We start from the raw sequence: 24,362 nt of genomic DNA, 5'->3' as shown, positions 1-24,362 counted from the left end.
AATTCTGATTGATCAATCATCCCTTGGCAATGATCGATCAACTTAATGTTTCATGACCAACGAAAACATATTGATCAATTAGTCCATCAATCAATAAGTTATATCTTGACAAGAAAGAGCCATTATGATCGATTGATTGATCAATCACTATAAAGTGATTGATCAACCTACGATCTGATTTTTTCAAATAGGCAAAAAAGGGCTAGTTTGGCTTGGGAAAGTTATAAATACCCCACCAAACCACACAAAGAAAAATTAATGAGCATTAATCGGCAAATCCTTGAACCCTTTAAAAAAAGAGGACCAACCAAAACAACGCACCAATGGGGATGGCCTAAGAGGGTAAACGATAGTAAAAAAAAATTATGGTAGGAGAAAGACAACCAAATAAACTGGTAATGGAGGATTAAAACCAGAGAAAATAACCACCGCCATAATAAGCTGGAGACTGTAATGGTAGTATTGAAATAAGGTAACAAAATTGACCAAGTCAAGAGGGAGATAAAAATAATAATTCCTCTATGAACATGATGATTGAGGAAACTTTAAAAAAAACTTCTATAAAAAAGTTTTGAGATGGAACAATAATGGAAATTTTCTAAACATGGACTTCTCATATAAGGCAATTACCTCTTAATACACTTGACCAATTTGGAAAGAAAATATTCAAAAGATAAATTATGGAAAAAGGGAATTTAGAACACTAATATTTGGAATCTAGAATTAAGCAAACAAGACTTTCTAATTCAAAATTTTCAGACTTCATTAAAAAAGAAGTTACACTCATATAGGGAAAGATTTCTCTTAAGAAATCTAATGTAGTGTGAGATCAAAGAAATGAAACTTATAAGGAAAGATACTCAAGTTGGCAAAATATTGACTAAATATTGAAAAAAAATAAGAAACTTAACCAATATTAACAACTCAAAAAGTGAAGAAAAAAAATCAGATTAAATTCTTATTTTCGTATGCAACAGGCTACTAACATGACCTTTGATTCTTCCAATATGGATATCTCTCTATATAAATATTATATTAAGAAATGATTTATTGGGATAGAAAATAGACTCACATAGCTTTCTTTTGAGATATATTTCATAATATAAATTTTTGGTCATGTTTGTACAAACTGTTCATAAAGTTGAGGTTTTTTCATGCTATCAAAAACTTTTCTACTTCAGATGTAGATATACCACTCTAGAAAAATTTGATTTAAAATATTCCTTTTGAGTTGGAAGTTAGACTCAACAATCTTTCTAATGGTATATAATCTGTTATATAAAACTTATGGTTAAGAGAGTAAGAAAGCCAATATAAATAGGAATTGAGAAAGAAGACTAAAAGGGAAAATTGGAAACTCCTCTTTTTACTTTTTCTTTTTCTTCTTCTTCTTGTTTCTCCCTTTCTTCTCTATCTTCTTCTCATCTTCCATGTTGATACCATGTTGAATTCTAGTGCCAATAAATAAACACAAGAGATCTCATGGAAAAGTGAGAAGAGAGGTACTCTTGCTCTAGGAGAGAGGAGAGAAGAAATCAAGGGAGAAAAAAGAGGAAAGGAAAGATGTGTAAGGATGAATTTGAGCCAATAGTAGAAGCTTGAATGCTCTACCCCATGCCTTGAGGCTATATTTATAGTTGTGGGAAAGTGTTTACAATAACTACAATACCCCCAGGGCTACATGTTTTAAAAGGAAAAAGACATAAGAGGACATATACCAGGTTGCATAATTACAACTTTATGTCATCTAGATGAAGTTCTTCTTATTTACTAGGCATGCCACCCCTATACACGTGGTTATCTTTTAAAAATAAATAGGAAGACAACCATTATGAGAAGTGGCAAAAAATAGTTTGTCATTATTTAAGTAAAAAATTGTTAGAGGTGATTATTTGTTGTGGTGGTTCATTCATTTGTCTAGATATGCATTTTTGCGTTCATGTCAGCATGCACTTCTTCTTCATTCATGGGATGGCATGGGATTCTCATTTGAATTTAATGGAAAATTTCTCTATAGGTCAATGACCAAGAACATGTAGCTAGCTATGTTTTTACTGTTCTCCAGTCAAAACTCAAATTTCAGGATTTCCTTTACTTCTTGGTTTTCTTGAGGGAACTAGGTCATTTCAGTAGTAATTTATCGTTTAACTCTTGCACTCTTGATATTATTTGGGTATTATTTTGTGTGAAACATTCAACAAGTTTACGAGTAGATTAGTTATCAATCAACGGTGACCATAGAGTAAATATTGGTGAGTATTCTCTAGAAAATTTCTTTTTCACTCTTTCTATTCATTTTTCTTTGGTCCATATTTCGTCTAGAAAACCATCAATACAATTGGTCTAATTGATCTACTTTTACTTTGTATTAGACCCTTTTATCGGTTCTTTCTTCTTTTTGCCTCGGTGTTAAGGAAAAATAAGTGATACCTGAAGACTTAATAAATTATGTCATCTTCTTTGTACGTCTAAATAGTGTACATGTCTAACTGTTTGATGGCAAATGTTTTCTCAAGAAAGAGTTTGATGTTCGGGTGGCTAGACTTCCTTTTTGTCATTTCTTGCAGGAGATGGAGAAAGACTTGAGAGAAGCAACATCCCGTATTAAAAGTTGTAGTAGGCTAACATCACTCAACAATCAAAATGAGAAAATTGAAAAGGAACTATTTGATTTGCAAGTTTGTAGAATATTTGGTTGGTTTTACTATTTGGAGTAAATTGTAAGAATATTTGCAAGTATGTTTGTTCTCTTAAGCTCTATGTTTAAGAGTAAATTGCACTAATACTAAGTACCACTTCTCTCTCTCTCTCTCTCTCTCTCTCTCTCTCTCTCTCTCTCTCTCTCTCTATAATGACTAGGTGCCCCTTTCATTCTTTGCTCTCTTTCTCTTTTATCTTTATCCTTAACCCTCTAGTAGCCTTAGCTGTTTTCCATTTTTTACTTTTCACTTTGGATGTTGCTAAGCACGGAACATCGATTGAAAGAGTAGAAAATCACTTACATGCTTTTATATATAGTAGTTAATGTTTATCAAAGTCTGACTTATCCATGAAAATTTGGAATTTTGTTGTTGGCATATATTTTGCTTTTATAATAGATCAAATGAATAAAATGAATGAGCTAAACCTTTTCATAACGATATAATAGCTCAAATGTGGGATGATATGTTGAGTGGAATAGAGCATTTAACATCTTATTTGTTTTAGATAAAAAGATTTAAAATTTTATTTTTAACATCTTATTTTACAAAAAAAAATTATAAGATAAGTATGGTTATGTATTAGAGTGATTAATAATTTGCATATATCTCCTTAAAAAAATCAGTAATAGGGCTTCTAAGGAAATTTTATAATTTTCAATATAATTTCCTAATAAGGCACTAATAGGGCTTCGTAGAAATATATAAATCTTAGGAAAACCTGGGATATAAATTTCCAACTAGGGTGACTAATGGCGCCTTAGAATTTTTTGACACTTCCCTCTCCTATGAATGTCAAAGTCAATTAACAGTAGTAGAAAGAAGAAGGGAGGAACTAGGGGGAACAGAGTTTAATGGTAACAAGTGGTGACCAACGATTATTGAAAGATGTGGCTTTGTTAAAAAATGCAAATTAAAGGGGGAGGTTGTTACTCTTTAGGGGTTTTAAAATAGGACACTAGGGGTTAGTCAACATGAATCAGGAGATGAAGTTCACCCGTATTACTTAGGTCATTCAAAGAAGCTGTTACCAGCGCCAGCTTCAACTGAATGAAGCCCATGATGGGGATGAAGCCACCCCGGACTTAAATAATGAAATCAGGAATCCACCCATTTTTGTGAGTCAACCACTTGAAGCCGTTGGGACACGACTCTTCCTCTCGAATTTTTTTTCTTCTCCCTCTCGACTTCGTCTATGCACTCTCTTCACCCTCTCACACTCCCTTCTCCCTCTTGGCCTCGCTCTAGCTTCTCCCTTCTCGACTCTCTTCTCTCTCTCAACCTCCCTCTCCCTCTCCATTCTCCCTTGTCCCTCTCGCTTCTCTCTTCTCCCCTTAAAATCCTCCTAATTTCCTTCGATTTCTCCCATTTTGTTTCAATTTCCTTCGATTTTCCCCATTTCAGAGTTGATTTCTTTGATTGAACTTTGATTTCCCTTGATTTCCCCATTGGGCTTCAGTTTTTCCAAAATTTTAGAAGGAAGCCCTAAACCCTAATTTTTTTCAATTAATATATTGTTGTATTTGATATAATTTTAATTTTTGTGTGTGGTATTTTTATTGATTGTTTAGTTACTCCATAATTTTGGGTTTTAGGGTTAGGGTTTATGGTATTTAAACTTTGTCTTTAGTGTATAATTTCTGGTTTAGGGTTAGGGTTTAGGATATTTAGAGTAAGATTAAGGGTATTTAGGGTTGAAGGTTTAGGGTTGAGGGTTTTTTTTAGGGTTTTCGGTCTTAAGATTTAGGGTTGTGGGTTTAGGGTTTTGTACTTTTTGGAATTAGAGTTTAAGGTTTAGTTTACTTTCAAGAATTAGAGTTTAGGGTTTTGTACTTTATGGAATTAGGGTTTAGGGTTCAGGGTTTGGGACTTTTAGGGTTTAAGGTTCAGGGTTTAGGGGCTAATGGAGAGTAGGATGAATCTAGTTCAAACTAGGCTAAGTCGCCTACACGGGTGTCCATTAGCCCACGAAATCCGACCCCCATCACTAATGAGGTACGGTTCGTAGTGACTGAGAAGTCATATGGGGCTCTACCAGGGGTGTTCGGTGAATTTAGACTTGATGAGTGTGTTTAGGGTTTAGGGCATCTGCAATCGAATTAGTTTGATTAATTTTTAAATGTTATAGAATGTTATTGAATAATTTTGAAGTGCTATGGAATGATCTTGCCATGTGGTGAGGATATTTGGGTGTTATAAATATCCACCACGTGGTATTTTTTTCAGTTGTTTTTTGTGTTTCCATGTGTCCCTAGTTACTATGACGGGTAAAAGTTATCTGATAAAGTTTTTTCCATGAAGAGCATCTTGAATTTAGATTAGAAATGGCTCGAAGATGACAGCAAAATGTTCGAACATATGACATTTGGACCTTAAAAGAAGACAGCAAAATGTGGTCCAATTAGTAGGTGTAAATGATGATGCAGATAACGATGATAGTGATGGTTTTGTAGATGAGGACAACCAATCAACAAACATTCTGAGGCAACATACATTAGAACCCACAAGAGTCACACAATATCGAGATGCCATAGCGACTCATATATGAAATGATAAATGATGGTTGTATCTTATTGCTTTTGAACATGTATCTTGTCCTTCACATGTATTAAACGAGTAACTTGAGTAACCCTCTCTTCCAAGGCATAAACGTTTTATGCTGTAAATTAAGGATTACTACGAGTAATTTGGTTAATTTTCAAGCATGTTTTTTTAATTTTTAATTATATATATATGTTATTAATAATCTATCTTAGGTTATGGATAAAATAGTATATTTATTTATTTATTGTATTCATAAATTTTATTACTATGTTGAAATTAGATATTTAAGACCGGTACTTAAAATATAGTTAAAGTAATCATTTGATCAATTATTATTCAATAATTATCCTATTTTTATAAATAATTAAACTAATCCTTTTTTAATTTAATGGAAATATATTATTAATTAGTACTATATAAAAAATCCAACTTGTGTTATTAATAAAATAATAAATTAATTTATTATATTCATTTATGTTATTTTTTACTTTGTATTTATTTATATTTTATAATCAATCAGTGCACAATTAATTGTCACGAGTAATTACTGTGTTAATGTACAATAAACTGCATTAATTAATTAATATAATATAATATTTAATTAATTAAAATATTAATATATTTTAATTCTACATTAAATTACTTATCAACGTAGTAATCATGTTTGTTTTGGTTAAATTGGTGTTTAGGTATACATGTTTGTTTTAAGTATATTATTACAAGTTACACAAATGGAGAATGGAATGCCTTCTTTGGTTTGAGGAGAAACAGTAATGAAATACCCATTACTTGTTCCTTTTGTTACCCATTTACACCCTTAATGCAAATGCCTACCATGAGAGTGGTATAAAAAACCTCATGTTTCGTTTATTTAAACATGAAAAGTTTGATATTAGTATCATAGAATGTCTTATTAGAAATATGAAAATTCCAGCAACAAGAGAGGAGAAACAAAAACATGAAACTACAGATCAATCAAAGGAAATCGCCAGTGAAATGACATTCAGCTGATTAAAAACAAAAACTAAGAACAACTAAACTGCATCCATCATGAAATCTCGAGGGGAAAAGAATCTGCTATGAGAAGTAGAAGAGATATATCAGGTGGAGCAAAGAGAGCAGAAGGGGTCAGGCAAACACAAATGATCCTCATAGAAGATTGAAACCAAAATTTCCTATGAGAAGTAGAAGAGATTACAACAGACGAGTAAAACACTTCCTGTGTCACAAGTCATAAACCACCTTCAAGGCGATATAAATTGTCAAAATGATCCATGTCATAGAAGATTGAAACCAAACTTTTGACAGATTCTTTAAGCAGATTGACATTTGGACTTTCTTTTATAAGGCGGCGTTTAGAACTTTTTTTCGCAAGATACTAAATCACCAAATTCAAACTACAACAATGAGAATCAAAAAAAAGCAAAGGCATCTAAGCATATCAATTTATTGCGAAAATCTGATTACCATTTCCTCCCTTGGAGTGATACAACTTCGAGTTATTAACAAAGACAATGGTTTTGTTCAAACCCACGACTGTCACATAACTTGTGAGTCACTTCTGTCAAAATGTGCTCACCAGACGTCAGGGCGGAGCTCACCTGTAGCAGGTGGCATCCATCTCCCAGAGTGGTAAACACTTTCACCAACCTTCCAACCAGGTACATCTTTCATTATCTTTGCCTCTTCTTCCAGAGACTTCTTCCACTCCATAACGAATCTAGGAACAACACATTTCGGATTCGTAAGCAGGAATTAAGAGTAATAACATTAGCCAACAACAAAGATCACCCTTACCTTTCATCCTCTTCTGCTTGAAGCAAGGGAATTATAGCCCTACGAGCAGCATATTTCTCCTCTTTAAGAGCTCTAAACCAATACAAGAGTATCACATATGAGTATAGAGAGCAAAGAATTGCAGCCCTGATGGCTAAAATACAACTGCCTGTAAATTGAGCCACTGATTCTCATGTCTAATCAGATAAAGAAGCCTTAAAACCAGACACAAGAAACACTAAATAATTTTACAGCTCTTTTCCGTTTCAAGAAGAACATAAACCAATATCATGTTCACAAAGTCATTTAATTCTTTTATTAACACTAGTCTTCCAATATAGTACACATACAAATTTTTGACCCAGATCGGTAATACAGATTGTCAAGGGTGCAAAACCTACACTGCAAAAGTAAAACTACTGTAGCTTCAAGCAATGCCACTAAGTAATCAATAATTTTTCATACAGTAAAACTAGCAACGAACCATGAAATAACAGACAACAACAGTCATTGAAGGTACAGAGAAACACAAATCAAATCTTTGGGCGGAAGAATCTTTTTAGCTTGAGAAAAGTTCTTTATGATAGAAAGAGGAAAAGTGCATAACACTTTGTATCAAACAAAATTTTCAATTTTCATAAAAAAAATTATAATAGGTGTAAGTGTTGAATTTAGGATCCCATTACTAGAACCTCGAGCTAAGTAAGAAAAGGAGAGGAGAACAAAAGAAGAAGAGAAGAGAGAAAGGGAGAGAGTGAGTCTTTAGGCTAACAAAGAGCTTGGACGAATTAAGAGAAGCGGCCAAACCAAGGGCCTCTATTTATAGTTTTTTAGAGGATGTTACGATGTCCATAATGCAAAGTTTTACATAAGAAAAGAGTTAACATGTTCCTCTTTAACTAATTACATCCTTGTGTCATCTTTATGAGAAGTCTTCTTATTTACCATGATGCCACCTCTCTTAGACGTGTAGGCCTTCTCCTTGGATGTGTGGACCTTCCTTGGTTGTGTAGGTTTGAGCCCATCTTCCAACATTCCCCCTCAAGTTGGGGGTGAGAGAACATCATAAATGTCCAACTTGCTACAAACGGTGTATAGGATCTTCCCGTATAAAATGGTAGTTCATCATATCTTCCAACACTCACCCTCATGATGGTGGTCTATTTGTTCTTTACCAAGAGACCCAACTAGCATAATATAAGAGAGAGTAAAATAACTCCTAGCCGTAAGACAGCTCCATACTCCAGTCAAATGGCCATAGTAAAAAATACTTTCTATTCAATTTCACAAGCAAAAAAGCAGCCCTACTATGGGACACAGAGCCTGCCCACTTCCTCAGGGTAGCTCAAAAAAACACCTCTTGGGTGAATAATAGACTTGACTCACATTGGATGTTGGACACACTCCTATCCTCTATAGGTAGTGGGTCTATAGGCATTGCTTAGAAGTGTAGTAATAAGCTCCTCCATCACAATGTCCCAACATAGGCCACCAACTCTCAAATGGTAGGAATAAATTTACCAAATAAGGGGGTAAAAAGGTAATTACTGGAAGATAATATTATGGGGCCACCATGTACTTTCTTCTTTATCAGAATAACCAATGCTGACAACATTCAACAACCAAGTTCTTTTTCAATAATAATGTCTCAGTCAAAGAGACACAATAGCAGTAACAGATATAGGCCAATGCCCAAATAACACATACCAAATAATGAAAGTCCTTAATAATGACATATGAAATAATCCGCAACGAGACCATCCTTGAATAAGGAGAATGTGCACCCAATAATAAGTTGGAACCGAGTAATAAGTTGCTTGTAAAGGATGAAGTAAGAAAGTAATTTCCAAGCCTTGGTAAACTTCAAACCGAGAGCTACTGATCCTCTTACGACTCGCAAGGGCTAATAATCAACTCAAGAAAGAATAAATTAAGTACAAGTTCACCAAAAAAAATTATGAATCACCTTATCACTAAACTTAGCCCGGGATATCCTTCCTTGGTAAATTGTGCTAGCCCAAGTTGATGATGGGCTTAGGTCAATTTTCCATCTCAATTTTTAATCCACTAATTAAGGAGGCTAGTAGTAATAACTCAAATATCAATTGGAAAAATATGTATAAGAAGAACTAAACCAAATCAAAGAGCCCAAGTAAGTGACAACTTGAACCAACTCAGCTCAAGGAAGAATCTGAGCCCAATCTTTCAATTTCAACATGAACTCAATTTCAATTAATTATGCACTTAATTAAGGAAACTCTTGGCAGGCCAAAAATCATATTTTTCTTAATCAAAAGGATGATAATCAAATTATCCACCACATCATATCATTCATAAAATCAGCAACTTCCAAAAATAAATAAGGAAATTTTCCCTTGTATTATGACACCACTTACCAAAAAATCAATATTTCTATGCTTTAAATTAGATTTTTGTAATCTTTCCAAATCACCAACAAAATCTCACAAAATTCGTGGCTAGCCGAAAAGGTTCATAATTCAGAATAGGAACACTTCTTCTGTTTGACAAATAAATTAAGGAAAATTTTTGATAATAAGATGATCTTCTAAAGATTCTTTCTAGATATTGTTAGTTAACAAACAGAAACTTTCCAAGGGTAGAAATGAGATACTTTCCTGATATTGTTGATTAATAACAACTCAAAAAATGAAGCAAAAAATTCAGCTTGAATTTGGATCTTCACATGCAACGGGATACCAGTATGACCTTTGATTCTTCCAATATGAATATCTCCTTAAATATATATCAGATTGACACAAAATTTTCTCCTTTTGAAACTAGATTTAAAAACCTTTCATCCAATTATAACTTCTCTTCATAAAATATACTTCTTTTGAGATAAATAATCTAATAGATTTCAAACTCTGTAATTTGGCAGAACTGAGTACTCTTTCTCCTTTAGCCAGCATGACCATTGACTCTTCTGAGATCAATATCTCCATATAAAAAACTCAAATTGAGAATTAGTTGAATAGGTAAGAAAATGGACTTATAGATCTTTCTTTTGATATATAATTCTCTTTGTAAAGTCTCATTCTTGATGGCATACAACAGCTCGAAAGTTTAAGCTTTCATGTGTTGCATGAAACTTTTCTACTGCTTGACCTTTGCTACTTCATATGTCAATTTCACTTTCTAGAAAAATCTGATCTCAACGATTCTTTTTTAGTTGGAAACTACACTCAAATATCTTTCCAATGATATATAATTTTCTATATGAATCATACAATAAGAGAGTTAAAAATCCAATGAAAAACATGAATTGGGAAAGAAGAGTAAAGAACTCCTCTTGTTTCTTTTTCTTTTCTTTTTTTCTTCTTCTTCCTCCCCTTCTTCTCCTTTACCATCTCAGATCTTTTCCCACTCTGATACCATGTTGAATTTAGGATCTCATGACTATAACCTCGAGCAAAGTAAAAGAGAGAGAGAGATGAGAAGAAAAGAAGACGAGAAGAGAGAAAGGGAGAGAGTGAACCTTTAGGCTAAGAGAGAGCTTGGACGAATTAAGAGAAGGCGGGGGGGGGGAGGGGGGAGAGGGGGAGCTTGGATGTTCTACCCCAAGCCAAGGACCTCTATTTATAGTTTTTTAGAGGATGTTATGATGGCCCATAATGCCCTTAGGGCTAAAAGTTTTACATAACTAGACATGTTCCTCCTTGACTAATTACATCCTTGTGCCATCTTTATGAGAAGTCTTCTTATTTACCATGATACTAACTCTCTTGAACGTGTGAGCCTTCTCCTTGGATGTGTGGGCCTTCCTTGATCGTGTGGGCTTGAGCCCATCTTCTAACAGTAAGTTTCTGAAAGTAACTTATTACTTCATAATTTGCAGTCGGGACCCCACCAACAATTCAGATAATATTACAGATTGCACAGGTCACTAGAGAAGCCTAGAATAGGGTAAGAAAATTATGTTTTGAATTTGAAAATCTCAAAGAAGTGGACTGCACAGGAAATGTGCTTCCATTGCTTTGGCCCATGAATAGCATAAAAATATGAATTGGTATCCAACAGTTCAACCAATGTCTCTTAGGAAGAAATAAAGAAAATAAGCATGGCTTTACAAAAATCTCATCCCAACAAAAGAACCAGTTTGTTTTATGGACCCATGCACTTATAGACTAGGTTCAGCACTAGCAACAGAAAATCCGGTTCAATAAAGGCCAGGTAGCTTTTCTAGACAACAAAAAGTCATCCAGAGAAATTGTTCTTCCTAGAGATGCAAAAATTTGCTCCAAAACACTAACTCAGAAAGCTCAAAAACTACTTTTTATATGCCCATTTCATGGTTCAGTGCTAACACTTGCAAGCACTACCGTGGCTAATCACAAATCATGAATCATAAAAGACAACAGCATAATGAAGCAGCTGAGTACCCCAACATGATTCTGTCATCATTGCGAAGAATGGAGGCAAACAAGAGCAGTTAAAAATTGCAGACTGTTTTTAGAAAACTCTGATGGAGTTTAGGAACAAAATAGGATCAGGGAATACAAAACTTATTAAGATAAAAAAATGTTCTTCAGAACTTATAATATGCAGAAGAAGAGCAGAAAAATGAGAATATTCCTGAATTAATAACCATATAAGAGGCGAGGCGGAAATAAACAAACAACAAAATACAAAACTATGAGGTAGAAAAGATAACATATTCAATTAAGTTCTAGTTCTGAGAAACGCGAGGAAAAAGGTAAACCTGTTCATTGTTCAAGTAGATGGAAAAGTCAGATAATCCAACTCTATAACTCGTCCCATGAAAAGTTGCAATTTAGATTAAAATTATAGAATGTAAGATAACTCTATCTTAGTTACAAGACAGAGGAAAAAAAAAATAAAGGATAGAAACAGAAAAGCTAATCGGGTTCCAACCAGAGAAACGGCCCCAAAATTGAAGCAACCAAATCACAGACGAAACTGAACCTATTCCGGGTGAGTGATCCAAATCAGCACGCTTCACGTACCCTAATTCTAAGAATAGAGCATTTCGCTCAGGGTAAAAGTAAATATTGGAGAAATCAACAAAGATATTAGCACGAGAAGAGACGAGAAAAGAAATGCTGACCGTCGGATCTTGTTTCCCTGGCCGACTTGGTACATGCCATAGGAAAAGGCACCAAAGGTGGCGAGAAATATGGCGGCGGCGCTGGGTCCCTTGTTCGGAATACGGCGAGCGTAACGGACCGGCGGAAAACCGCCGGGCGGCGGACCGTCCTGCAGAACTGGCATCTCCTTGACGCTAACCATGCCGGGCTTCTTCCTTACCATCGCCTCCGTCATTTTTCCTCAACCTGCTTCGCTTCGCTTAATTTCTGTTCTGACCGGCGTCAGGGCTTTCTGATCAGAGACCGCACCGGCGAGATGAAAGAAGCCAATCTTATTGTAGGGTGGATCAATAGAAATTTCTCACTAATGTAAGCTGAGTGCGCAATGCGCTTGCTTGACTCGCCAAAGCCTCAAGCTAGGGGGGAACCCATTAATTTGTCATACTTTGAGTAACGGAACGCGTTTTTCTCTGTTTTAATTATTTTTTGAACAAGAGAAATTTAGGTAATTTTTTTCTTCGTAACCTAACAATCTTAATATATTAGAATTTTGATAATATGTATAATATATATATATATATATATATATATATAAAGATAAAGCACCACTCTTTTCAATTCTTGATTGAAAAAATCGGGTATAAAATAGTCACTAGTCAATAAATAAAAAGTTGAAATTACTCGAATCCTTTAAATTGAGGAACTTAAATTGAAGAGTGTGAATCTCCATCTTGTTGCACCCCTGCCGAAGTGGTATTGTATCAATTTGATTGGTTAATGGGTTTCAAGTTTCATTGTCGTGATTCTTTCAGTTCTCCTCATCACTTTTCTTTTCTCTTTCGTTCTATTTTCTTCTCTCATATGATTTTGTTATAGCTTCAGATAAGTTGGGTTTGAACAAAAAATAAGATATTTTTTTAATACTTATTGCATGTTTTCTGTTTTCTATTTTTTTTACTTTAATATCTCTTTCTTATTGGATGCATGTGGAGATTTATTTCTATCTTCCTAAATTATAATATCTATAGCCAAGGGTAACAATAGTAATAAATAAAATATGCATGTTAAGAATTTTTTTTTTTTAACTATAGAGAAATTCACCATCAACCTTAGCTATGTTATGTAATTCCAACTTATTAAGTTGTTTATTCTTCAAATCAGCTTCCTTAGCCTCTTCCCCATCAGTTAGATTTTTAAGCTCTTCAATGACAAGTTTACCTTTTAGACTGTTCAATCCTTGCAGTTCTACTATGTTCTTCCTATTAGAAGGCACCCATGAAGGGTGGCACAAACGGTAAAAAAAGACAGAACTCCTCCCCCACGTCTAAAGGTGGCAATAAAGTGATCTTCACAAGGAAGGCATGAGGGTGTAATTATGTAAGATAATGTATGTTTACTTATGTCATTTCTTTCATAAAACTTGTAGCCCTAAGGGCATTGTATTCATTGTAAACCTCCTCCCACAACTATAAACAAGAGTATCAAAGCATGGGGTAGAGCATCAAACCTCTCCTCTTCTCATAATTCATCCCTAGCCTATTCTCTCTTTTCCCAAGAGCTCACTCCTTCTTTCTCTACCAACCATCCCTCTCTTTCTCCTCTCTTCTCCTGTCTTCACCCTTTTCTTCTCTTCTTCTTCCTCCTCTCTTTCTCTACCACCTTGATCAAGGTCTTCCACCATAGAATCGTAAATTCCACACTTCCCAACATCCTTCCCAAACAATGAACTAAAGCTTTAATCTTAAATTTTCAAGTTTCCCTATCTAAGTAGGCCAAGAAGTCAAACCCTCACAATTGATTATATTGAAGTATCTTAGGTTAATAAGGTTGGCTACGTTATTAGGCAACTTTTTCAACATGTAACAATATTCCAAGTATAATGCTTGGAGATATGAAAGATTGCCAACTAACTAGCAACTCTTCAATTCTAGTGGATGTTGATCTAGGTGGCTTCTCGGTGGGGGTGGGGAAGTATTTCAAGTTTTAAGCTATTTAAGGCTTGTATGTAAAATATCATACAAATTCCTAATTTGGATGAAAAATAAACAAACCACACACCATAACACAAGGATTATTTTTATTATCAATATTCCCCTAATGGTATTCGCCACCCAGAACCCTTGCTTGAGAAGTCACTATTTTAAAGCTCTAATAACTGGATTTTGATTTCAATTTAAGTAATTAGCTTGCTCTGAGACCAATTGTTGTCCTAGGTAGCTTCTCAAGAGGAGGAGGGAGGGTGTGGGGTGAAGTGAGTATTTCAAATTATAAGGTATGTAAGGCATGTATATAAAATATCATGAAAATTTGCAATTTAGATGGAAAATAAAAATGCACACACCATAACACAAGGAGAATTTTTGTCATCAATTTTCCTTTAATGGTATTCACCACCTAAGAATCCTTGCATGGGAAATTCCACTATCATAAAGCTCTAATAGCTAGAATTTACACAAGAGATTCTGACTTTTTTTAAGCCACGTGTAACTCAATACAGACTTTTACAAAGGACAATCTCCCCAAGAGATTGATGCTAGATTCTAGCTCTAGTCGACCCTTTCTATCTAGATTGAATAGGTTCTAGATGAACCTTTCATAAATTTAAACAAAAGAAAAGAAAACTACAACCTTTACCTGGAGAGTACCTTCTCCTTGAGAGCTCCAAGCATCCACCTCTTTCCAGCACAGTATAGGAGCTTGATTATATGAAATGCAAGGAATAGGTAGAAGAAAGACCGAAGGATATGCAAGTTTGTAGCTCACTTTCACTCAAAATTCACTTTAGAGAAGATTTACAAGTATAAGGGTAAATGCTCAAAATATTTGTCAATAAATACTCATTAACTGCTTTATGTGTGGTTTGGTGGGATATTTATAATTTCCCCAAGCCAAACTAGTAGTTTTTTGCTCGTTTGTAAAAATCGGTAAAGTGATTTATCGATTAATCGATCATAACAACTATTTTTCTGTCAGAAAGTGACTGGTTGATCGATGGACTGATCGATCAATATGTTACCGCTGGTCCTCAAAATTTAAGTTGATCGATCATAGGGGGTGATCGATTAATCAGAATTCTCAGTGGTTGTGCAATGCAAGTATGATCAATCAATGAACTTCCTATGATCGATCATGCTTTAAGTCCCTAACTAGTAAGATTTTGTCTAATCAATCAATCTGGTGGGATGATCGATCATTCCATGTAAAAAATTTCTTTCCTGGATAGTATTGATCGATCAATCCAAATAGGATGATCAATCATGTTTTATAGCATGAAATGACCATGTTTTGGATGATCAATCATCCTTTATATTTTGGCATGCACACTTCTGGATGATCAATCATTGGCAGAGGATGATCGATTAGTCTAGTGTTAGATCAACTAAGTTGACTTTAAAAGAATGATAATGATTTTGTTTAAGTGCTCAACACATGTTCTAATTTTTATGATGTTCTTAAACATGTCTACATGCAATATATCACTATTGTACTCAAAGAAGAGAGTTTAAGTATACTCTTTTACAATGTGATTGAGTTTAGACATAAAAATTTTACATTGAACTCTAGTCTTCTTGTTGTCTTCGTCCTTGTGGGTGCTTCTTCAAGAGACTTCCTTCACTGATGCTTGAGGTCTTGAGTAGGCTTTGTCATTTTGAAGTTTTAGACATTCAGATGCATTGACTCTTAAAGGTAAAGTACCTGAAATAATTGATTTGTAAATTTTTAGATCTATTAAATTTTATTATCATCAAAATTAATAAGGGAGTCAACCTACGGTCAACAAGTAGAAGATGAAGGATTTTTTTTTTAATGAAGATGGCAAATGTGAATTATAAAAAAAAATCTCGTAAGACCTTTAAGAATGAGTGTGTGGAGGTGTATGAGGCAAAGAAAAAAATTGAAAAATTTATTGAAATATATTAATAAGATTATTCTTACAACAAATCTTTGGAAGTCTCAAAATAAAAAATCCTAATATGGTTATTATTGGGCATTTCATTAGTTATAATTGAAAGTTACAAAAACAAGTTTTGAGTTTCATGCATGTTCCTCCTCCTTGTCATGGTGTTAACATAGCATATGTTATTTGCAAGTGTTTGAAAGATTAGAAAATTGAAATAAAACATTCAGTATCTCAGTTGATATGCATATAATGATATTTGTTTGAGAGTTTTGATAAATGATTTTTCAAGAAATAAAAATTTGTTTTATGGTGGAAAGTTGTTTCATGTGTGTTGTTGTACTCATATTCTAAATTTTATTAGCCCAAGATGGTCTTGGTGAAATTAAGGATATCATTGAGAAAATGCGTGAGAATATCAAATTCATTAATCAGTCTAAGGCAAGACTTCATACTTTTCCTGAAACTTTGCAACAATTGTAGCTAGGTATAGAATCTAAGAAATATAGGGTACACGAAGTTTTGAATTTTCATTCTATGAATGAAAAATGTTTTCATTAGGACAATGATAGTAAAATGAAAGAAAATTTTGTGAAGTACCGAGGAGAATACAATTTGTTGATGGTTGTTGCTTAAGTTTTGGATCCAAGGGTCAAATTAAAATTGATTGGGATGTGTTCTCCAAAGATATATTTTAAATTGAAAACAGGAACGAATATAAACTTAGTTCGAAGGACCTTATTCAAAATTTATGGTGAATATGTAGTCATGTGTGATTTGAGAATTAGTAATGAAGAGACCATTTTAGTGTTAGTTCTTTAGCTATTTCCACAAGTTTTAGGTCACATTCTTCATCAAATTCAAGTTGGTCAAAGTTAATAACTTATATGAAATAAGTGAAAATAGTAAATTCATCAAAGTTGGAATTGGATAATTATCTTGAAGAAGGTGTGTATATTTGTCAAGGGAACCTCACAATATGATTTTGATGTTTTAGAATGGTGGAAAGTGAATAACTTAAATTTTGGACATTTTTCATCAAGTTCAGGTTAGTCAAAGTTAATGAGTTATAGAAAATAAATGGAAGTAGTGAATTCATCAAAGCCAAAATTGGATAATTATCTTGAAAAACGTGTGTATATTTGTGGAGAGAACTTCGAAATATAATTTTGATGTTTTAGAATGGTGGAAAGTTAGTAACTTAAATTTTGGGTATTATCTAAGATGACTGTAGAGATTCTTGAAATTTTCATATCTACAGTAGCATCAAAGTCTACTTTTAGTGTTGGTGGTAGAATAATAGACATGTATCATTCTTTCTTGGCTTCAAATATAGTTCAAACTTTGATTTATGGTAGTGATTGGATTTGGGTTTTTCAAGGTGTCAATAACAAATCAAAAGGTGAACTAATATTAGATAATAATTCTTTGTGATACTTTTCTTATGAATATTTTAGTTTTATTTATTAAATTTTTGGTTGATGATTGCAACATGAGAAACAACTTGTGCTACCAATTACATTCATTAATGAGTAGTGGAAGACTATATTTTTTATCACACAATAATAAGTTTTTTTTTTATGTCATAGGTGGAGATTTTGCTCAAGCGTTTGAGGGAACTGAGACTTAACAAAAAAAATTAGCACGAGGGGAAAGATTTGGAGTTTTTCTTTCATTTTGGTTTTTTAAGAATGAGTTTCCATTCTTAAAACTAGATAAATTTTGTGATTGTGAACAACAAAATTACAAATTTTAAGTTTAATATTTGGTTCATAATCTTTGTCTAAGCAATCCAAATTGATACTTGATCTATAGTTTTTGTTTGGGTGAACATAAAATTTATATTGTTGATTATGCACAAATTTATGTAGTGTTTATGAACAATTACATACAAAGTTTATGCACAATTTTATGTAGAGTTCATGCACAATTTTGTGCAAAGTTTATATTCAGCTTATTAGACATGTATTTTAATGCAAAGTTTAAAATATAGGTTAGAGATCGAACTTGGCTCGATCTCGAACTCAAACTCAAACTTTGTTAAAATTCTTGAGTTCAAGCTCAAGTTCAATTTTAACTCAAGCTCAAATTCGAAATATTCTCATAAGGCCAAGCTCTAACCTATAAAAAATTACTCGTAAGTCAATGAGCTTTGTCTCTCTTTTTTCGCTATCACCACAAGCTTCGTCTCCTTCCACCACAACGTTTCAATGGAGTTCTCTATATCGTCTTTTTCCACTCAAGATTCTGAGCACATTGTCACGAAATTATAGCATGGTTTGGGCGAAACCAGAGGAACTGAGAAAGAGATAGAGAAATCCGAAGGGGGAAGAAAGAAAATAAAGTACTTGAACCTTTGATATTGAATCAGAATTAGTTGATTCGGGGATTAGAAATTGATCTCTTTACGAAAAGAGGAGAAGTGTGAGATCGATAATAGTAAGTAAAGGGAAGGAAGTTTTCCAGATTGGTTTTAAAGAACATAATACTTTGAATTTGTAAAAATTCATCAACTAATCAGTTGAGTCATCCATAAGAATAGAACTCCTATGACCCCTCTGACTCTTCTGAATCACCCTTCTATTTTAGTGATTCTTGTTGTAAAACTGCATATAAATACTACTCTAAATCAATACACAATCGTGTTCAGTTCAACCAACAACAATTCTTTATATGGTATCAAAGCGGCACCTTCCTCTTCCCATTAATTCCTCACTTCTTCTGCACTATTGACTACGAGCTACACCATCTCCATCGACTACGATTTGAGCATCTCCATGCTCGTCTAGCTTATGAGTTCGGCTCCCAGATCACTTCCGTTAATGAATCCCTCATCCCCATCGATGAAAATCGTCCCTGTCAAGGGCACCACCTACAACTTTTTGGTACCCAACATCATCGGCAAGCGGATTAACCAAACTATGTTGCCTAAGACCTAAACTATAGCAACTTCTGAAGTGATTCATATTTCTTCCTTTAGGTCGCACCAACGACCCTTGTTCAACATCGTCAAAGCATTGTTGTCGCCATAGAAGACACTCATCACCGTCGTCTCTATTGTTGTTGTCGGAGACGAACTTCTCGACATCCTGGCACCTTGTCGTTCTAGCTCACTGCCTATTTTATGTAAGTTGACTCAACCAGATCAATCACTAAGTCCACTACAAGTGAAGCTCTAAATGCTCCAATATACCCAATAGTGCTCAACACCAATGAATTCCATCTTATTACCATTAATATTTCTGCTCAAGCTCCTCTCAAACTCACGTCTACCAACTATCTCTCATGGAAGCTTCAATTTAAAACTATCTTCATTGGGTATGATATCCTTGGGTACATTGATGGCTCCAAACCCTGTCCCACCGAAGACCCACACTGCAAATCTCTTTCCAAATCTAGTTTATAATGTCTGGATCCGACAAGTTCTACTGATTCATAATGCCCTCATTGGCACTCTATCTCCTATAATTATATCATTCATTGCTCGAGCCACCACCTCTAGGAAAAGCATGGACTAATATTGCCAATACTTACGCCAACCCATCCTGTGGCAGGATTAAACAAGTCAAGAATCTTCTAAAAAATCCCACAAAAGATACTATGAATATCACTGATTTTCTTCAATACATTAAATCTCGTGTACATGAGCTTTCCATACTAGGAGAACCAATGGATGTGGAAGATCTTACCGAAAAGGTCTGGGATGGACTGGGAGATGACTAAAAATAGCTTGTTTGTATTGTTCAAGCTCAAGATGCACCCATCACCTTTGATGAGCTTCATGAGAAATTTCTATATTTTAAAGCAACCATTCGTGCAAACTTAATATTTGATGCACATATGCAGATTAGTGCAAATCCAACTAATTGAACATGTTGAAGAGAAGATATGAAAGCCTCTTACTTCTTCTTCTACTTTCTTCAATTTTGTTTTGCTGGAAAAAATTCTTCACAAATACAACTCTTCTTAGATGCAAAAACATCATCTATTGTGCTCTCCCTTTCTTGAATATTTTTGTCACATTAAAATTACCATAACATATGGAATATTTTCTTGAATACTTCTTGAAGAGAAGATATGAAAGCCTCGTATATGACTCTCATATTAAGCAGTCTCGTAGAGCTAGAATTAATATGGTAGTCTTATAAGAGTCTCACCAAATGAGGTATCACAGAAGAGTTTCAGTTTAAAGGTGTTTTAATTATGTTAGTCTTCTATTTATGTTGAGTTATTTAATTATGCTAGGACTTATCTTTAAGTGTTAGAGTTTGGGTGTAATTGGGACAAGGGTAGTTTAATTGTAATTGGACTGTACTACTTTCCTCTATTATAAATAGGGGTCCATGTACTCTGATTACAAAAAAGTCAACGAAGTATTTCTCTTTTCTATAAACTCAACATGGTATAAGAGCAAATTTTATGAGTTGACTCAATCAACCCACAAAGATAATATAATTTTTTTTCTAATCTAAGATCTCTAACAATTTAGGTTCGTAACTATCATTTTTCCCCTCTTTTCAGCACCTATACCCATTGTTTACTACTGCTCTCGGTGATTGATTCCGAGAGTTCAATTTACTACCTCATCTGTGCTGTCTATGCTGGCTCACAATTGGTTACTTCTTTTGCCTTCTAGATAAGGGCTTATCCTATCTCCCTTTTTGGTCTGTCTGATTCCATTTTGTTTGGATTGAAGAGATCCTGAAATTGGCATCGATTAGGTGTTGTTGTGTTATTTTATTTTGTTTTCAAATCTTATCTCGCGCAGAGGAGGGAATGGCATTGCCGAGGCAAGATCTCTTCGTCAGGACCCACTACCACCTACCGTACTGCTCTACTGAGTTAATCTGATTAATCTATTGAGTGCTAGTTGATTACTCTGGTCATCTGGTTCAGAGTTAATTATTGTCGAGTTATATGCCAAGTTGATTACTCTGCCTATTATTGTTGCTTCTTTGGGATCTCTGGTTCATCATCGGTGACCGCGACGATCCCTCTTTGGTCTCACTACTATCCCGCTCTGTTCAAAAGCGGGGAAGAAGACATCTTTGTTGTTGTTTCTCTGATTCTGAAACTTCTTTCATCGCCAGTTACACCTCTCTGATTTTTCTGCTCTGTTCGGTGTCGTCGGGGAAGAAGAAGACGACACTATTTCTCTTCATCGACGGCTCTATTTCTGCTTCTGGAGGTCGAAGACGAAGGCCACTGATCTCGCAAACTATCTGCCATCTACCATTCTATTTCTGCTAAGATTAAGATCTATCGTGGTTCATCGCTGTCCCGCTCTGTTCGGAAGCGGGGACAACGATAACAGGCTGCAGCGGCAACAACTATTCCTTCCCTGCCTTATTTTTGTCGTTTTCTGTTTCAACTCACTAGATTATTTCCTCCGCCGAGAACTCTATTTTAGCCAAGTTATTTGCTCTCACCGGTTGTCGACATCTTCCAAAAATACTTACCTTCCAATTAACAGCTTATCCTATCTCTCTATCTCCGAGTTGTTCAGCGTTGTCGGGAAGAAGAAGGCATTGTTGCTGAATTAAAGTTTCCCTAAGTTAGGAAACTGGTTTTAATTGAGCGCTGAGCCCAACTCATACTAGACATTATCGGGTCAACCCAGTGAACTAGTAACCCGAGAGTCATCTATTCCGCTTGGTTTACCCTAGCGAGTAGAGTTGATTCAGCCCAACCCAGTCCGGGGTCAACCTGACTCGGCCACTTATTTCCTGCCTCGGTTATACATGTTTGGGTTCCGAGTTCTATATATTTCTATTGACTCAGTTATATTATTCTACTATTTGACTCAGTTCAACTCAATTCTCTATCTCCAGCTGGATTATTATCTTGGATTATTACTCAGTTCCAACATACTATTTTTGTTTAACTTCCTTATTTACTAATGGACTTGTTGTAGGCTATTTCATGTGTCCTTATTACCCTTAAGGAGTTCTATTATTTACTAGTTATTTGCTACTATACAACTACACAAGTGCTGTATTTTATTTGGGCATTGGCCCATTTCCGCTACTGTTATTGAGTCTCTTTGATTGAGACATTATTTCTGAAGAAGAACTCTTCGGTTGCTTCACTTGGGTTCATTATTTGCTGGATGTTGTAGGCATTGGTTCCTTTGATGCGAAATTTGAATTTCTTAGAAAAATGAAGCACATAGTGGCCTCAACATCTTATCTTCCTCTTTTACCCATTACCCATTGGTTATTTGGCAACCTTTCTCCTACTATCCTTTATTTGACTCTCACATACCCCTTTGGGCCAACCTCTTATGTGTTGCTTCGGTTGGTTTACCTTTATACACACACACACACACACACACACATATATATACGGGTGTTTTAAGTCCATTGAGACTTTTTATATGTATCTGTGGGTCTTTTATCGTCGTCTTGTGAAAGACAGGCATTAACCACTTATCACCCATTTCTACCCTTTGTAGGTTTGTACTTGGTGTCGTACTTATACTTGGGATACCATGATGGAGGAGCTTATTACTACATCTATGTTATTTGGTTCAAGCTAGGATCATTGCCATTACCTCCTAATTTGAGGGGGATAAGTAGAAGAAGAAATACATGAAATAGGTATTTTATTCCATATGTTGTGGAAATTTTAATGTGACAAAAATATTTAAGAAAGGGGGAGTACAAAAGATGAAATTTTTTGCATCTAAGAAGAAATTTTTATAACAAAGACAATTGAAGATCAAGAATCTTTTTCATTGCAAGCTGAAGTTATAAACTTTAGCTTGAGGGGGAGTGTTGCAGAGAAGATATGAAAGTCTCTTACATGACTCTCACAGTAAGCAGTCTCATAGAGCTATGATTAAAATGATGGAATCTTATAAGAGTCTCACAAAAGGTATCACAAAAGATTTTCAGCTTAAAGGTGTTTTAGTTATGTTAATCTTCTATTTATGTTGAGTTATTTAATTATGTTAGGACTTATCTTTAAGTGTTAGAGTTTGGGTACAATTGGGACAAGGGTAGTTTAATTTTAATTAGACTCTATTACTTTCCTCTATTATAAATAGGGGTTCATGTATTCTGATTATAAAAAATTTCATGAAGTATTTCTCTTTTCCATAAATTCAACAGAATATGATGCTCTCGCTTGTAATGGGACTTGGGAACGAGTTCCTTATGATGGTATCACTAATTTTGTTGGTTGTAAATGGATTTTTTTAATCAAAAGACACTCTAACAGGTTTATTGACAGATTCAAAGGTCATCTTGTGGCCTAAGGATTTCATCAACAACCAGGTCTGGATTACCATGAGACTTTTAGCCGGGTTATTAAACCCACAACTGTGAGACTTGTACTTAATATTGTAATTAGCAATGGTTGGTCCCTTCGTCAATTTAATATCAATAATGTCTTTCTTCAAGGCCAACTCTCACAAAATATTTATATGGCACAACCTTCGGACTTTGTTGATTCAGATCATCCAACTTATGTCTACGAACTTCATAAAACTATTTATGGTCTCAAACAGGCTCCACGGACTTGGTATCATGAATTGTGTCAATTTCTTGTGGGTTCAGGTTTCAAGAATTTTCACTCTGATACTTTCCTATTTACTCTCAATATTGGCGATCATGTTCTATTTCTACAAGTGTATGTCGAAGATATTATTATTACTGGTAATAGTGATGACGTTATTTCTCAATTTGTTGATTGCCTCGCTCAACATTTCTCTCTAAAAGATTTCGACCCTCTTTCTTACTTGTTTGGAGTTGAGGTTATTTCGCATCGCAGTGGCATATTACTCTCTCAGTGCAAATACATTCAAGACCTACTCAAAAGGACTCGTATGGAAGATGCTAAAACTATTCTCACCCCATTGCCGACAAACTCTTCATCACTCACCATGACCTCAAACTCTCCTCTTTCTGATCCATCTGAGTTTCGTGAAGTAGTTATCAGCCTGCTATCTCTCTCTCTATCTCACTCGACCTGATATTTCCTTTGTTGTCACTAAAATGTTTCAGTTTATGCATCAATCGACTGACAAGCATTGGGTACTTGTTAAACGGATGTTATGGTATTTATGTGGCACATCAGATAAAGGACCTCTTCTACATTGTAAGTCTCCTATCTCTTCATGGGTTCTCGGATGCCGATGGGGATGGCAATAAAGATGATTACTCCATTAGTACCTACTTTATCTATCTTGGGCATAATCTCATTTCCTGGAGTTCAACGAAGCAACACACTATTGCGCATTCTTCTACTGAGGCTAAGTATCGATCAGTTGTTGCTACTGCTGCTAAACTTCGGTGGGTGTGTTTTATACTTACTGAATTTGTTGTGACTTTGCAGTCTTCTCTTGTTGTCTATTGTGATAATATTAGTGCCACTCAA

At 34.7% G+C, this 24,362-nt stretch overlaps 1 protein-coding gene across 1 annotated transcript; it reads right to left on the bottom strand.

The window, feature by feature from the left end:
- Window positions 1-6,651: 6,651 nt before the first annotated feature.
- Window positions 6,652-12,418, bottom strand: LOC137963018 (NADH dehydrogenase [ubiquinone] 1 alpha subcomplex subunit 13-B). Its single transcript, XM_068810196.1, has 3 exons — window positions 12,106-12,418; window positions 7,041-7,112; window positions 6,652-6,963 (listed from the first exon to the last, which is right to left on the bottom strand). Exons 1-3 carry the CDS (start codon window positions 12,318-12,320, stop codon window positions 6,819-6,821), a joined length of 432 nt encoding a protein of 143 aa, XP_068666297.1. The 5' UTR covers window positions 12,321-12,418; the 3' UTR covers window positions 6,652-6,818.
- Window positions 12,419-24,362: the final 11,944 nt, after the last annotated feature.

The sequence above is a fragment of the Aristolochia californica genome, unplaced genomic scaffold (assembly GCF_029961685.1).
Source record: "Aristolochia californica isolate CCGP_79_NKW_82.1479 unplaced genomic scaffold, dmAriCali1.0.hap1 SCAF_4, whole genome shotgun sequence".
Classification (NCBI taxonomy): domain Eukaryota; kingdom Viridiplantae; phylum Streptophyta; class Magnoliopsida; order Piperales; family Aristolochiaceae; genus Aristolochia; species Aristolochia californica.
This window is presented reverse-complemented; position numbering and strand designations above follow the sequence as displayed.